This window comes from Equus quagga, chromosome 17, assembly GCF_021613505.1.
Source record: "Equus quagga isolate Etosha38 chromosome 17, UCLA_HA_Equagga_1.0, whole genome shotgun sequence".
Classification (NCBI taxonomy): Eukaryota; Metazoa; Chordata; class Mammalia; order Perissodactyla; family Equidae; genus Equus; species Equus quagga.
Window position 1 is genome coordinate 43,947,311 of NC_060283.1, and position 18,122 is coordinate 43,965,432.

General features: G+C 38.8%; 1 protein-coding gene across 5 annotated transcripts in view; it reads right to left on the reverse strand.

The window, feature by feature from the left end:
* RHBDD1 (rhomboid domain containing 1) overlaps positions 1 to 18,122 on the reverse strand; it is a 146,452-nt gene that overhangs the window by 45,022 nt on the left and 83,308 nt on the right. For 4 of the 5 annotated variants that reach the window (XR_006885907.1, XM_046644951.1, XM_046644950.1 and 1 more), the window contains 3 exons: positions 16,734 to 16,822; positions 13,237 to 13,293; positions 3,810 to 3,953 (listed from right to left, as the gene is read on the reverse strand). Coding sequence is in view for 4 of the 5 variants with exons in the window: in XM_046644951.1 (XP_046500907.1) it covers positions 3,810 to 3,953; positions 13,237 to 13,293; positions 16,734 to 16,822 (290 nt within the window). In the remaining variant the exon portion in view is untranslated. The remainder of the gene's footprint in view (positions 1 to 3,809; positions 3,954 to 13,236; positions 13,294 to 16,733; positions 16,823 to 18,122) is intronic. The other variant, XM_046644952.1, reaches the window with a different exon arrangement.

Here is an 18,122-nt window from a genome sequence, read left to right on the forward strand (position 1 = left end):
GTGCAAAATAGTATGCACTGTATGGTCATAATTTTATAAAATAAACTAAACCAAATATTTTTCCATAGAAACAAAGCTAAAAAATAATACACGGCTTTAAAAAAAGATGTCTCCTTGGTTTCTCACTCTTTATAAGACAATCACAAAGTGTTTTAAGGAAAATGAAATGAATATAAACAATTTGTAAAGCCACTTCCCTTGCTGTCACCCGTTACTGTATAACGCACTTCAAGAAGTCTCTTTAGATCAGTTTCCTTGGAACTAGTTCCATATGCTCTTAAAATCATTCATTGAAAGTAAACTTCTGTGGTCAAACAAATTTGGAAAGCATTAATTTAATAAATTGGTTTCTTAATTGCAGGATTCATTAGAATCATCAGCATACCAGTGTCATTCTGGATCTTCAAGAGGGTATAGTTTGTAGTGTTTCCCAAACTTATCTGAATGTAGAACTTGTGGAGGTTTAGGGGCAGAGAGGGAGGCAAGCAGGGAGAGAGAGGGGAAAGCAGAGACAGGAGAGGGTTGCTCTGGCTGACCTCAGAAAGTAGGTTGCAGACATATTATTTTGCTTCCAAATACTTTAGTATGTATCTCCCAAGAATAAGGGTCATTCTCCTACTTATCTACAATACCACTGTCACATCAAAGAAAGATTATTTCCCTAATAACATCTAATAGCTAGTTCCAATACAAAATTCCTGTTTTCTCAAAAAATGTCTTTTACAACCAGTTTTTCAAGGTTCTTATGTTACGCTTGGTTATTCTCTTTTAATATAAAAACCACATCCTGCTTTTTTTTATGATATTGATTTTATTTTTGTTTTTTTTTTCAGGAGACCAGTCTCATTGAATTGTAGCAATTCCCTGTTTTGTCTGATTATTTCTCCATGGTGTTATTCAACTTGTTCCTCTATTCCATGTATTTCCTGTATCTTGACACTTACATTTGAAGACTTAGAGTCAGGTTAAACATTTTTAGCAAGAATATGTCATAGATGATGCTGTGTTCTTCATAGTGCATCATATCAGGACACGCTGTCAGGCCATCCCTAATGATGCTGCTGAGTTTGACCACTGGCTTCAGGTGGTGACTATGGAAATCTCTCCATTGCAAAGCTATATTTTTCACTTTGCTATTAGCATGTCCTCTATGAACTGATAGTTTATCACTGTGTGAATGTCCTGTTTCTCAACAACCTTCTAACTAATGGTTTTTGTAGTCTTTGATATTTGCAAGACTATCAGTCATTCCATTGGGTTTCTTATTTTTATTTACTTCTTTAAAATTTCTTTATAGGAAAATTTACTCTTCGTGATGTACAGTCATGAGAGTTTTGACAAATGCAAAGAGTTGTGTTTCCATCACAACAATCAAGATACAGAATAGTTCTATCACTCCAAAATATTCTGTTGTGCTGTCCCTTTGTGATCCTAAATAAAGCCTTCTGCTGAGCAGCTTTACCCTGACCTACCTATCCCATAATATTTAAAATCTTGCCTAGTAGTGATTAAACTCCTGTGTGTATAGGAATAACCATGAGAATTTGTTAAAATACGGGCTCTGGGGCCCTATCCCCTGAATTTAGGATTCCTTGGCTAAGGCAGGCTTCTAGTGACTGCGATCTGGTAGTCCATTGACTACATGTGATACAGTGATTACAAGAATGGCCCCAATTCCCCACCCCTCCTTCCACTCATGATCTTTGTACCATGACTCTGCAGCTACTCCCATGAAGAGGCGGAGTCTGTTTCCCTATTCTATGATTCTGGGCTAGTGTTGTGACTTGCTTCAGCAATAAAATACAGTGGAGCTGATGACGTACCAGCACAAACCTTGCTTATTTCCACACTCTCTCTTGGAACCCTTGCACTGAGGCCTTATGAAGGAGCCTGGGCTAGCCTGCTGGATGAGGAGCGATGTGCGGCTCAATCTCCCCCATTACCTCAGACAAAAGTAGGCTGGCATGTAAATGAGGTCATCTTAGAGCAGCCAGCCCCAGCTGACCACTGCAGACACTCTAGCACATCAGGCAAGATCACATAGTCTGGCCCAGCTGACGCATACACTCAAGAACAAAAAGAAATGTCTATTGTTTTAAGCCATGTGTTTTGGGTGACTTGTTACACAGCAATAGACGACCAGTACACCACAGTTTTGATACTCTCCACCTAATAAATACTGATCTAGCTCTTCCTCTGCATTTCCCCTGCCGCCCTCATAATTTAGGCTTTCATTACTTGTTCAGACTACTGCAAGTCCTCTGAGTTATCTCCCCTCTTGCTGTAATTGCCCACCTCCATGTGCACTGCAGCTGCTAAGACTGTATTCCTTAAAGTGTGAAATGAAGTTGTCATAATTTATGTATTCCCATCGTCTAGCATAATGCCTGGTACCCCCTACAGGTGCTCAATCCTTGTCTGTGGAATGACTGCTGACAGATTCATAAAACACAGCTCTGATCACATCACTCCCCCAAGCAGAACTTACTGGCATGTACATCATATACCAGATCCATTTTCCACTTGGCCCATTTAATTTTAAGGCCTCTGGGATCAGGCCTCAGCTTAACTTCCCACTCTTTCTTCCCTTCCTCTCTCAGTGCACTGTTCAAAAGTGCAGGCTGGCTAACCATGACCCTTACTTCTGTGTCTGTGCGGATACTGACTCCTGCCTGGAAGGCCCTTCCACATCTCTGCAAACTCTACACATTCTTGAAGGTCCAACTCAAATGCTACCTCCTCCATGAAATTCTGAGGGCTCTAGTTAAGAAGAAGCTTGCCCCCTCTCATTGCCTCTAGAACTTAGCCTAAACTCTCTTAGGTACCTGATATTATGGTTACTGGTGTGTTACGGCGTCTCCACTCCCAGAGACTGTGAACTATTTTTTTCTTTTTTGGCTTGAGAAAGATCAGCCCTGAGCTAACATCTGTGCCAATCATCCTCCACTTTATATGCAGGTTGCTGCCACACTGTGGCTGCCAACGAGTGGTGTAGGAATGTGCCCGGGAACCAAACTCGTGAACCTGGGCCGCTAAAGCGTAGTACACCAAACTTAACCACTATACCATGGAGCCGGCCCTGAGACTGAACTTTTTGAGGACAGATTCCGTCTTTTACCTCTCTGAATTCCTTATTGTACCTAACACAGTACATGAAACATAATAAAACCTTAACAAATGCTTATTGGATGAATAGATGAGTTTTAGTCACTACTAAAACAATAAAACAGTAATACCCAAACCCATAAGCCAATCCCAGAACAAAGATGGCAAGAGAAATACAGTGGTTTTCATGTGTGAGTTTGTAAAAGAATCTTCTGGAAAGCTGGTTAAAAATACACATTCCAAGGTTCTGCCCCCAGAGAGATTGGTTCAGTAGGTCTGGAATGGAACTCTGAGTTTGAATTCTTATCAAGCTGTCCATGAGATTTTGAGGAAGGTGTGTGGGCAACACTTTGATACAAAGTGACATAGAGCCTGCTTTACAGATATGGATTCCAAAGCAAACTCCTTTTTTCATGCCCCTGAATTTTTTTTAGTTTTTTGACTTTAATGTCAAAGCATCGAATGCAGCAGGCCTATAAAAAGAACCACTTTAACAATACATACATAGTCTCGCACCTTATTAGCTGAGGTTGCTGGGCATATGGCATCACACCCCATTCCTTGTAATCACAATCTGCACACATTTTTTCATCTACATATCCTTTTTATAAACTAAAGTTTAATTTGCTCCAAACAGTCCTTTCCCAGACCATCTCACCATGTGAGGTATGCTTTAAAATAAGTGAAGGGTGCAAAATTCCTACCTCGGTCCCAAAGGCTGGCTCTTAATGCTCTCTCCAGCTGCTCCTCTTCACTAAGTCCTGCTGTGTACACATCATAGTTCCTGGGTACTTCTGCATAGTGACCTGGCCTGCCATATGGGTAAGAATCCTGATATCCAGAGTAGCCTACAGGCACAAGGAGAAGGTTACAGAACACTGCCATGGACTGTTCTTTTCATACTTCCTATTTTATAAGCAAAGACAATAACATGATTTATGTCATTATTCTGCATATAGTAATAATCCTCAAAATAAGAAAAGATGACAAATGGAGAATGCCATTTGGGGTGGGCAATGATTGTCTTGTCACTGTTGTATCCACAGTGCCCAACATAAGACTGAACATGCGTAAGTCCTTATGTGCTGAAAAGGAAGAAGATATTAATTTAGAAGGTATGAGCAGTACTAGAGAGAAGCCTGGAATAGGCTATTGACATACGGAGCAGCAGACTCTTACAGTTTTAGAGTTAGTTAATACTTGGAGTATTTTCAATGAAGTCCTGACTGGAGTCAAGGGAATGGCTGAAATGACAGTGGGTAAAGCCTTACTGTCTGGTGGCTGCAGACAATGAGAGGCAAACTAACATTTAATACATATACTATAGGATTTCTCTGCTGGGTATGATACTTCAGATGGTAATAACTACGTTGAGATACACAAGCCAGTGTCTCCATAATTATAACTCTGTGTCAGGGATCATAGTTTCTATTAACAGCACTTTTAAGAAAATGGTTGCTAGATAAAATGAAAGACAACCTTGTCGTTAAAAAATACTTTAAGTATTAAACAGATACCTCATTAAAAAAGGTCAATTACAGAGCAAAGTTCACTTTTGCAAGGTATTTCCATCAATCTTTTCAAGTCAGCTTGAGTTTACTCCTTACATTTTCTTTAATCACCCACTTTCAAGGAATTTGTTTGGAAGAGATTTTTTTTCTTATAGGAGATTACCAATCTAATTCTGGTAGAATGAGAGAGAAGTAACAGTCTAATTTTTTCTCTTCTTTCCTTCCATTATCATACCCTTTGAAGATGATGTTTCAAATGTTTACTTAATGTGCTTTTTGCTGCTGATGAAAATTCCTTCCCTTCACTGTGACTCTTGTGTCCTATGTCGTCGTAGTACCCGACATAGCACATGCCTCAGTTTAAGCTTATTATTGCTTTAATAAGGCTATAGAAAAAAATACAATCAAGCCAAAAAGAGGAACACTGTAGGGCAGAACCTGGTTAATTTAAATTTCATATTTAGAATTTTTGATAATTGATCCTGCGGCTATTTTAAAATTTACTTTTGTGTTGGTTATGAAGAAAATGCTTTCCTAACATACAGGATTAAAAGGGAAACTTTAACTATTCCCATAAGAATTTTCAGGCACTCTAAAAGTCTTTATTTTCATATAAAAGATGAAATGCAAATAAAACACACTAGTTTCAGTTGATAAACTTATGTAATTATACTTGTTTATATAAATGTCATGTAAAGTATTTGTGTCTATTGGTTATGTTTTTATAGCAGCTTTAAAGAGATATAGTTGACATCCTATATAATTCACCAATTTAAAGTGTATAACTCAATGGCTTTTCATATATTCATAGAGTTGTGCCATCATCACCACAATCAATTTTAGAACATTTTCATCACCCCAAAGAAGAAACCTGAACCCTTTAGCTATCACCCCCCATCCCTCCCAGCCTTAAGTAACCACTAATCTACTTTCTATCTCTATAGCTATGACTATTTTGGATAACTACATAAAAGGGATCATATAATATGTGGTGTTTTGTGTCTGGCTTATTTTATTTATCACAATGTTTTCAAGGTTCACCCATGTTGTAGCATGAATCAGTACTTCATTCCTTTTTGAAGCCAAATAATATTCCATTGTACAGATATATCATATTCCGTTTATTCATTTATCATTGACAGACATTTGGGTTATTTCCACCTTTTGACTATTGTGAATAATGCTGCTATAAACATTCACGTATGAGTTTTTATGTGGACACATGTTTTCACTTTTCTTGGGTACATACCTCGGAGTGGAATTTCAGGGCCATGTGGTATGTTTAATTCTATGTTTAACCATTTGTAACTCTGAAAATATTTTCCAAAGTGGTTACACCATTTTAAATTGGCACAAGCAGTGCATATGGATTCAGATTTCTCCAGATCCTCACCAATACTCATTATTATCTGTCTTTTTAATTATAGCCATCCTAGTGGGTGTGCAGTGGAATATCACTATCGTTTTGATGACTAATGATGTCAAACAACTTTTCATGTGCTTACCGGCCATTTGTATATTTCCTTTGTAGAAACGTCTGTTCAGAGCTTTTGTCCACTCTTACTGATTATTATAATGTTCTTCTATCTTGGTACTATTTTACTGAATGTTCTTGAAAATCACAAAAATGAATGATTTAAATAAGCACGAAATAAAATTGTTCAAGATTTTGGAGGCTAATTTTGACAAGCCTCACTCCTAATGGAGTAAAAATTAGTGGAGATTTACTAAATACCTCCAATAAGTCACCTTCCATATTCTCTCTCATGTTTCCCATGTCAGAATATTAACATTATGATATTTAAAACAGGAGAAGGATATGAGTAAATTTCCCAAATCCTCACAATGGTTTAGGATTGAAGTGCAATCTGGATACAATTTTAAACATGGACACCCTTCCTCAAATTGGTCTCTACTCAACAGAACCATCAGAAAAATTCAACTCCCAATGCTGTGTTGGGGAATACCCACCAGCAAGCTTCATATCCTGAGAGTAAAGAAGACTGTGGTACTTCTACAAATCTTGCTTTCTATACTTCTCACCAAAAAACACAAAAAACAAAAACCTTTCATATAAGGGCAAATGGTCAAAACACAACCAATATATTTCACGAAGAACAAAGAAAGGGGCAACAAGTCCAAAACATCATAGAATATTTATGGCTAAGTTGCTGAATAGCACAGGATACTTCAGCAATCCCTGAATAGAGCGACTACCCAAGTACCTCAGAGTGCCAGTTATTTTATTGCAACAGAAAAAGCATATTGGGCACTTTCCCATACGGCTCATTACCACTTTCAACCCCCCGTGGAAAGTCATTCTGTTACAGAAGGTCTAAGCAGCATTTCTACCTATCTACCCTCAAAAATGTTCAGCTAATTCAAAATCCAGAATAACCCAAAAGCTTTGAATACCCATCTATATGGATACCAAAAATAGAACATAACATCTAAAGAGCTTTAATTGTCAGGTAAATTTGCTACGATGTGAGGCAACATTTTCTTGATACAGAAAAAGATTTTTCTTCATGTTATTTCTTATTTAAAAAAGAACCCAGCAGTGTCTTAATGAAATGTAGTCTACAACTCTAAACATCTGAATATTATAAAATCTAATTTGGTACTTGTCAGACAAAACAAGAGGAGGGAGAAAGGGAAAGTTTAGTGCTTTAAGTCAAAAAGACTAGTGTAGTTAAAAGTTCTATATCATCAGTCATAAATCATCAACAAGAACAAAAAACCCATCAATATCTATTATAATGAGAACAGGTCTCCTAGGACCGAAAATTTTCTACAGCTGTTCCATTGGCCCAATCAGATATTTTTAAATCTTCATAATAAACATGGCTGGAAAAACCTAACAATCAAACACTTAAGATAAATAAGTTTAAATTATATCCCACGATGAAGACTAGTTTAATATTCTTTTGTCACTATATACTTCGGCTCTATAGTAAAAGAAATTCTGGTTATCATTATTCTATTAACTACTCCATCTGTTCCTTATACACATACCAGGATTTCATGGCAAAAGAGATCAAGAAACACTACCAAGATTAGAAAAATTGGTAACAGCTTTTGAAACATTCATGAGGTTCTTTGACCTATAAAGACTTTTCCAGCTAAGGACGGCCATATTAAGAATAAATCATTACTTGTAAGAGATACATATGCTCTCATAAAAGTTCCCTAGATAACCATTAACATGGCCACCTGGCCTTATGTAGCTCTGCCTTTGAAGAAATCCAATCACTTCAGAGGAAAGAATATAAATATGGTAATCTTAAAGGGGATAAGAAAGAAAAGTAAAAGAAGCTTTTAGTTTTGCCTTCAATCCTCTGGTCTGTGTGTCTGCTGTGCTTATGTCTCTTCCATATGAAGGAAGAAAGGAGCAGGTTTCCCTTTTTTCTTTTTTTTTAATAAATGCAAAAACGAACAAACAAAAAGAAAGAAAAGAAAGTAAGGGGAACTGCCCTATTTTGTAAGGTTAAATCAGCAGAATGTTCACTTTAGAGCTCTGTATAACAGAAGAAGCAGGGACTAGGAATCAGTGACTTGCACTTTTAGTCCTAGTTGATCACTGACTACCTGTATGATTTTGGCCAAGTTACTTAACATACCTAAGTCTCTATTTGCCAGCTGTCACACAATATTTAGTCCTAGGAAATCTATGATAATTTAAGCCATGTCTCTGCACAAGTATGTTAGTACTATTCTCTTTGTCAAGAGGAACATTCCTGTTTCTTTTGAGGATTTAAAAAATGAACCAGGAGAGAAGCCCTTTTTCCTCTAGCAACTTCAAGGTGTTAGGGGCGAGGTCCCCTGCCTGGTGGAGAGAACAGTCAACAGGAAGAGAGAAATCACAGTGGGACTTAGAACTAAAACGATCTTCCTGTCCAAGCCACCTCTTTCTCGTCACATAGACCAATAAAGTTCTTCTTATACTTACGTCATTGTGAACTGGTCTCCATAACCAACAACCAAAAGGACCCAATGCTCTTCCAGCTTATCAGCTTTGTCAATAACTAACCATCATACCGCCTCTCTTCAGATGAGTCCACACACAGTAGCAGGTGAGCTGGCCTTCCTCGTCCAGCAACTGTTCCTCGTCTGCACTAACACACCGTTTCTAGGATTTTAAGCATCCAAATCAGGAGAAGTAAAAGCCTCAGAAGTGAAACCTCTTCTCGGAGCAGCAACAGTATTCCCCTTTGTGGTCCCCAAACCTAGAGAACCTCAATCTAAACCTATAATTTCTGTTCCCGATCCCGTTAGAATTACCTAGGAAGCTTAAAAAGAAGTCCAAGTCCCTATCTCTGTCCTCATTCTGATTTAATTGGTCTGGGGTGAATTCAAGGCTTGGATAGGTTGTAAAGTCCCTCAGGTGGTTCATATACACAGCCAGGATCGACAATCATGACCCAAGCCTTTAGAACCACGTCAAAAACATAGCTTGAATGTAACTCCAATAGTATCACTCTAATGATTAAATCCTTCAGAGGCACTCCAGCACATTCTGGATAATCCCAAACAGCCCTTTTCGTAAAGGCCTGAAAAGTCCTTTCCTCCCATTGCTTTCCTTCTACTGACTGATCAAGACTCAGCACTCCACTTCCTCTGGATAACCTCCAGTAACTGCAACCCTACTCCTTCCTCCCAGGCTGAGCACTGAATGCACTACATTAATATTGCTGGATTGGACTTCTACCTCTGCCAGGAAGGAGTAACTGCAACTGGATTAGCCCTCCCGCCATAACCAAGTAGAAGCCAGGAGAAAAATATATGAAACAAATGTTTCCAGACATTGTATAATAGGCAGGGCAGGATTTTGGACCTTGGGAGAAAGGAAATAAAGGAAATGAGCATAGAGGTACTTTCCAGACTGTGGTGCAGGGAGGGGGAACACAAGCAGGCACAGCAGGGTCCCTGAGTTGAGCTGGAATTTGCAGGGCAGAGCACAGCAAAGGAGAAAACTATGTGTACAGAAAAACCTCCAGAGATCTCCCTGAAGATATTGCTGAATATGTGTCATGTGTGTGTACGTGAAATGCCACGAGACGAGACAAAGAATGACTGAGAACTATAAGCTGAACAGTTCCCACAGCTCACTCAGGGCTGGCAGACTTTGTTTCAACCAGCCAGGGTAGAGCGTTCTTATGGAACAAACGACATTCAGGAAAAATCCCAAGAAAGAAACACCTCAGTAGTAGTGCAGAATTAACTCTAGAATGAAAGTTACTTTAGACCCACCCAGAGAATTTAAAAAAAAACCAGAAAGATCAAACTAATCATCAAGAAACTTAACTGTGTGCCAGAACAAAGCCCAGTTTTCTTTTAAAGAAGATAAACTCTAGCACTCAATGCCACAAAATACACAATGTCTAGCATCCAATCAAAACTTACTAAATAAGCAAAAATTGTGACCCACAACAAGGAGAGAAATCAATCTAGTGAAGCAGATGCAAAAAATATATAGAGGAGACAAAATTAGCAGTCAGAGACTTTAAGACAGCTATTAGAACTGTGCTCATCTCATTATATTCATGTTTTTATTTAAATCATGAGCACAGTTATAAATAAAAACATGAATATAATGAGGAGAGAAATGGAAGATATAAAAGAGAACTAAATGAAACTTCTAGAGCTGAAAAAGACAGCATCTGAGATGAAAAATTCATTAGATGGGACGCACAGCAGATTCGACATTGTGGAAGAAAGATCAGTGATCTTGAACACACAGCAATAGAAACTATCCAAACTGAAGCCCATATACATCAAGTAAAATAAACAGAGCCTCAGGGACTTGCGGGCCAACGTGAAGCAGTCTAACATTGGCATAACTGGAAATCATAAAAAGGGGGGATATTCTTTAGTTCTTTAATAAAACAAAAGCTGGAAGGATTGATTACCAAGAAATCTGCACTAGAGGAAATGTTTAAGAAAATTCTTGAGGCAAAAGAAAAATGATACCACATGGAAATTTGGATCTATAAAAAAGGGATCCTTATTTCTGTGGTTCAACTGACACAAGCTGTGCGCCCAACCTGAGCTATGCATGTGATGAACAGACCCAAGGGGGAATAAAAAAAGCAAAGGCTTTGAAAACTAAACTACCATATAACCCACCACGCAAGTATCAGATTAACCTGTGAGTGTAACATGCATGTGATAGGCCCAAATAGCACAGTAAAGGATCTGAAAACTGAACTGACATTGGAATCCACCACCCACAGAAGGAGAGACAGAATTTGTGGTCTAAGCCTAACCAGGGTGACTGTCTGTGAAAACAAACAAAAAACTCCCCCAAAACCAACATGCTGCAAAGGATTTTAACAGGATCTGGAATCTCACAATATAATAATTTAAATGTTCAGATACAAGACAAAATTACTGGATATGCGAAACCAAAACAAAATGGAAGAATGTGACCAATTCTCTGGAGAAAAAGATAATCAACAGATGCCAGGCAAATGAGAGGACCCAGATGTTGGAATTATCAGGCAGATTTTAAAGAAGGTATAATAACCATGCTCCATGAGATAAAGATGAACACTCTTGAAATGAATGGAGAGGCAGAGTTTTCAGCAGAGACAAAGAAACTACAAAAACAGAACCAAATGGAAATTTTAGAACTAAAAAATAAAATATTAAAAAAAATTCACTGGATAGGTTTAATAGAGTCAATAGCAGACTGGAGATGACAGAGCAAAGATCACTGAACTTGAAGATAGATCAAGAGAAATTATCCTATATAAAGAACACAGAGGGAAAAAGTTGAAAAACATAAATAGAGCCTGAAGGGCTTGAGGGACGCTATCAAAATGTCTAAAATTCACGTCATTAAAATTTCTGAAGGACAGGAGAAAGAGATTAGTGGAGAATAAATATTTACAGAAATAGTATCTGAAACCCTTCCAAATTTGAAAGGCAAAATACATGAAGCAGAAACTGACAGAATTAAAGGGAGATAAAGATAACTTCACAATAATAGTTAGAGATTTTAAACTCCCCCTTAGCATTGACAGAAAATCAGTAAAGACATAGAAGATATAAATAAGACTATAAACCACCCTGACCTAATTGATATGTATAGAGCACTATACTCATCAATGGCAGAATACATATTCTTTTCAAGAGCACATGGTACATTCACCAGGACAGAACACATGCTGGGCCAAAAGAAAGTCTCATTAAATTAAAAGGATTGAAACTACACAGAGTGTGTTCCCTAACAACAAGAGAATTAAATTAAAAATCACTAACAAAAGGATATCTAGAAAACCAGTAGTATATTGAAATAATACCATTCAGCAATAAAAAATATATTGATACATACAACAACATATATGGATCATAAAAAATTAGGTTGAATGAAAGAAGTCAGATACAAAGGAGTACTTAGTAAATGATGGCATTTATATGACTTTCAAGATTAACCTATGGTGAGGGAAATGAAGTCAGAACAGTGGTTGCCCATGAAGAGAGAGGGAGATTGACTAAAGGAGACGTTTTAGTATAACTAACCATACATATAACTCCTGGTTATAAACTCTTTGAGACAGGGACTGTAGCTCTTTCCCCTTCTCACACAGTGGCAGGTCTGGCACTCTGCACAACATGGCCACTCACCAAGCTCTCCTGGGTAAACCAGACTGGCGCTAAGAACATTCTATAGGAAAAGAAAGCAAAAGCACTATATATACATACATCAATAATTCTTTGTGCCTATATTATTTGAAGCAGAGGTCAAAAAGCTACAAATTGTGGTTCAAATCCAACCTGCTGCCAATTTTTGTAAATAAGGTTTTATTGGAAAACAGCTACCCCCATTAAGTTATGAATTGCCTATGGCTATTTTCATGCTACAACGACAGGTTGACTAGTTGTGACAGAGACCATAGGGCCAACAAAGCCCTCAGAGTCTAAAACATCAGCTATCTGGCCTTTATAGAAAAGGTTGCCGGTTCTCAACTGGCATGACTATAAAGAGACCCCGTGCTTGCTGCCGTAGCCTACGGCTTCTTTACCACCTGTGTGCTGGTACAGGTCTGGGATAATACAGCGCAGGCTTCCCAGGATGGGATGTAAGGGCCTTAGCCTAAAACAGGGCACATGCTTTAGCAGGAAGTCCTTTCTACCTACTTACATAGACATCTAGAAAGTCCCAAGGTATTAACTTATTAACTTCCTAGAGGAATGCCTATCTAGCCTCTTAGGGTAAGCATGATTCTTCCTGAATATGTAGATGGGGTGGACTAGGGGGACTTGCTTACCTGAAACTAACTTCTCACACTTAGCCAGGAGGACAGTCTCTTAGGCTGAGCATAGAGGAGTCTGGGTCTAGTATGAATCCATCCTGTCTGAGAGACCTCACGCCAATCACACAATAATTTCATGCCCGAGTTACCTCCTTCCCTGGCCTTCCCTACCAACGCACCCAAACATGTTCCCAGGGCTACTCCTCCAACTAGGTTGCAAGGATGTTAGAGGCACAATTACATGACATGTGAACTGCTCTACAAGAGCATAGATCAGTACTACTTTAAAGTGGCTCTATAGCAGCAAACGCTATAATTTTTAAAAATAAGTTAAAATTTATTAAATGAAATAAAGTGCTTACCTGAACTATTAAAGTAGTATCGCTGTTCTGGATAAGCAATATTGGAGGAAAACATGCCTAAAGAGGAAGGAAACAAACATTTTAATTGTTGCCATCAGGCTCCCCCAGCCAGCTTTATTGAGGTATGCTTGACAAAAAAAAAAAATTGTATATATTTAGCTTACACAGTGTCATTTTTTAAAAGCTGTACAATGTGATGATTTCATATATGTATGCATTATGAAATGATTACCACAATCAAGTCCATTAACACACCCATCATCTCGCATAGGTACTACTTTCGTGTGTGTGAGAACTCAAGATCTACTCTCAGTAAATTTCAAGTATACAATACAGTATTATTAACTATAGTCATGATGCTGTACAATAGATCACCAGAATTTATTCATCTTATAACTGGAAGTTTGTATCCTTTGACCAATATCTCCCCATTTCCCTCTCCCCACAGCCCCTGGCAACCACTATTCTAGTCTCTGGTTTCATGAGTTAAACATTTTTAGATTCCACATATAAGTGAGATCATACAGTATTTGTCTTTCTCTGTCTGGCTTATTTCATTTAGCATAATGTCCTCCAGGTTCATCCATTTTTGTCACAAATGGCAGGATTTCCTTCTTTCTATGGCTGAATAATAGTCCATTGTACTTGTGTACACCACATTTTCTTTATCCATTCATCTGCTGAGAGACACTTGGGTTGTTTCCATATCTTGGCTAATGTGAATAACGCTGTAATGAACATGGGAGTGCAGAAATCTCTTTGAGAAACTGACTTCACTTCCTTTGGATATATACTGAGAGGTGGAACTGTTGGATTACATGGTAGTTCTACTTTTAATTTCTTGAGGAACCTCCATACTGTTTTCCATAATGACTATACCAATTTACATTCCCAACAACAGGGTACCAGGGTTCCCTTTTATCCACATCCTCACCAACACTTGTTATCTCTCATCTTTTTGACAACAGCCCTCCTAACACTTCCTGATTTCAAACTATATTACAAAGCTATAGTAATCAAAACAGTATGGTACTGGCATAAAAACAGACACACGGACCAATGGGACAGAATAACCATAAGGCTTTAACTTCTAATCATTCCAATAATTAGGAGATTCTTTATAACAAAGCTCAAGGTCATTTCAAATGATTTCTAAACAATTGTTAAAATAAATTCCATTGGGCCAGCCCTGATGGCCTAGTGGTTAAAGTTCAGCATACTCTGCTTTGGTGGCCCAGGTTCAGTTCCTGGGCACAGAACCACACCACTTGTCTGTCAGTGGCCATGCTGTTGTGGTGGTTCACATAAAAAAGAAAAAAAAAGGAGGAAGATTGACAACAGATGTTAGCTTAGGGCAAATATTCCTCAGCAAAAAAAACAAATAAATGATTTTCCTCTTGTTTGAGTCTAGCTCTATAGGGAACAGAATGTGTGTGGGACACTTAAATCCTAATTTATACTCTCTGAAGCTTTTTTGGGGGGGGGGGAGGGGGGAGATTAGCCCTGAGCTAACTGCTGCCAATCCTCCTCTTTTTGCTGAGGAAGGCTGGCCCTGAGCTAAGATCCGTGCCCACCTCCTCAACTTTATTATATGTGGGATGCCTACCACAGCATGGCTTGCCAAGCAGTGCCATGTCTGCACCCAGGATCCGAACCAGTGAACCCTGGGCCACCAAAGCGGAATGTGCGCACTTAACCGCTGCACGAAAGGGCTGGCCCTTCTCTGAAGCTCTTTAAAGCTCTCTTGCTTGACATAAGATACTTTGCCTCCTAAGGTACCAAGCTCGGGCTTTGATGTCTCTGTACAAGTAGAGATGCTCTGGCTATAGAACATGCTTCCAACAAGGGTGTTAGGAGAGCCACACTCCTTACCCTTCCTAAGGGACCTTCCCCTTTCTTGTCCCTAAAAAGGCAGTAGGGCAGTCAATTCAGCACTGCTGAAGGAAGGGAGAGAGGGAACAGTGACAGGGCACACCTTCAGTGTGATCCTCCTCTTCCAGGAGTTACCAGACAGTAGCTTTCACGTGCCTGGTTATTTTCCACAGGGTTCCTGTGTCACTGCAATTCTCAGATTATTCTAGATCCCTCTCTGGCTTCATGGGAAAAAAGGCAGAGAGATTTCAGGCTATTTGTAAATAGCACTGAATGTTTGTTTCAACTTTTAGTATGTAATTTTCTACTGTATTACTCTGAAGATAGAAGGATGTAAAAATAAGTCTCCATAAAAATAGGCAAGATTTTAAGAAGGAAAACTAAAGAGTTTAAATGTTCTAATTGTAGGGAAAATCCTCCTCAAAAACAAAATACTTGCCTAAATTTTGCAAGATGGCTGCAGAAAGCTTTACTCACCACTTAATCTTCAGACACACATGGAAAAATGAAACAAAACATTAAACTCCCGAGAAGCATTTCTTTTCCTTTATCAGTACTGAGCGCATTTGGGCAACAGAACTCATTACTAGATTTCCATAATTAAGTTATATCAAAAATATAATAAAACTGGACATTTTCAATAAATGAAGCTCCTGCTGCCTCCTCCACACACACACGCTGGAAACACAGTATTAAGCAAATGTAAGAAAATGGGAATCTGCTTAGATTCAACACGGTCTGTAAAAATCATCTGAAAGTGAACGCAACCTGCTCATAAAGGTGACAGTGCAGCGCCTGGAAAGCTTCCTGATATCATGAATATTATATGGTGCTCACGAATAGCAGTCAGTGGCACAAACTGCAAAAACAAATTATTTATGGTTCAAGAAAAGGCAAAATAGTCTCAGAAGATTTTCCATGAATAAAAGATGAAATATGGGAACTCATATGGTCTATAAAACAAGTGTTTGCAATATAGTCTCCTTATAAGTCAACACCAGTATAGCATTTTAAATTAAGAGGTCTAAAAAATTCATATATTACTAAATAAAATAAAGTATTTTCATTGAGCATCAATTTGAAGGGGAAGAAAGCAAAAAAAGAAAGAAAAAATTATTAAAGCAGGAGCCAAGCTGCACGCCGTAACAGACTCGGTTTGGCTATGCATGAATACGTCTTGCCCGCCAAGTGGTCATTCCGAATTCTTTAAAATACTGGCCTTGCACTTCAGTACAGATTTGTTTTTCTTTTTTAACTCTGCCTTGCATATATATTAATTAATTCATGAAATATTATAGAAGAATGCATCATCTTAAACCCACTTTAGTTCTCTGCATTTTCAAGGAAATTGTGTTTTTCTGTGAGTAGCATTAATGCTAAGGGTGGTGTAAATATATACTACTATTTGTCCCCTAAAAAAGCCTCAGGTTTAAAATTTGGGTTTTCAGCCTCTTCTTTGGAGCAGTATGAAGAACTGGACCAGCTGTTTTACCTCTTGGTTTAAAAAGAGCCTGTTAGGGAATTCCTAAGCTGCACCACAGGGAAACTGGGGGTTGCTTCTGTTCCCATTAAAATTAAGATGAACTTCCAACTCGTTGTCACGCCAAAGGCGTTTTGTTCTGTACCTGCACACGTTTCCATGATTTTCTTCAGAGGCCCGTGCGTGTACATTAGTCCAACAAGAATCCCGGCCAGATGCCCGGCGAAGGAAGTCCTAGGAGAGAAGGAGACCCTCTGTGAGTGTTTGTTCTGCTGCTGATTAGATACATTCTGTCTTCTCGTTAGCCCAGGGCACGTCAATTAGTCACAGTCTGCACGCTTTGTTCCACATCACGTCTTTTATGCTGAGCAGCATTTAACTCAGTCCAAAGAACATTTCCTACCTTAAAAAAAAAGTACAATGAATAACCACCACCACATGTTTAAAATGCAATATCTCTTCTGGACCAAGAGAGGTGGACTGGCTCCTAGAGAGCAGCAGAAGCATTTTGTCAAGACAACCCATTATATTTCTTCCAGTTTTTCTCTGTAGCTCTTATCGCAAAATATAAAGGAAATCAGTTTTCTCTGAATTAAATCTTGAGTTAACCAGCCATTGTGAGGGACAGATCTGTGCTCAAAGCAGAGCAGATTGCTGCATTTTTATACACCACTGACAAGTGAAGCAGAGAGCAAGAGAAACTCAGCATAAAGACTGAGATGTCCCGCTAAAGTCATCTTCATATGTATCTTTCAGTCGCTCAGCAAAAAAGAAACAAAAATGTAAACCTCAAGCTTGAAAGATGACTTAGAACATTAAATTGGTTCCACTCTGCTTAAAATGGCATCTAAGATTGGCAATCACTTATAAATATAAACACAAGGCAAGCCCCAGCTAAGTAAATGTTGAATGAGTAAAAGAATAAATGTAAGATAACCACCCAGCGGGTCTCCCAGCTCTTGCTTTCAATGCATCCCACACACTGCCATCAGTTATGCTCCTAAAACAGAGGGTCAGTCATGTCACTGTCATCCTGTGAAACCCACTGACTCCTCTGTTTCCAGAACCTCTAGTGTGCAGTCAAAGTCTTCCAACACTTGGCCTTGCCCATCCCTTCCCTCAATCCTCATCGCCTGTTAAACCCATCCCTACACCCCACTTCCAGGCCCCTCAGGACTCACAGATGACCACAAGGCTAAGCTCAACAGCAGCTCTATCATAAAAACCATGCCCCAGTTGAAGAGTCACTCTTTACTTCCACTGCCTTTCCTCAGGGCTGTTGCTTCTGCCTTTATTATATCATGTATCCAGCCTGCTGGGCAGCAAAGGTTTACAAGTTTGCCTGTCTCTCTCTCTCTCTCACAAACTCCCTGAGGGCAGCAATGGTGTCTTATTCATCTGCTATGGACAATTAGAAGCTAAAAAAAAAACCAAACAGGGGCCTGGCCCCATGGCCGAATGGTTGAAGTTTTGCGTGCTCTGCTTTGGCAGCCTGGGTTTGCAGGTTCAGATCCCAGGCATGGACCTACTCCAT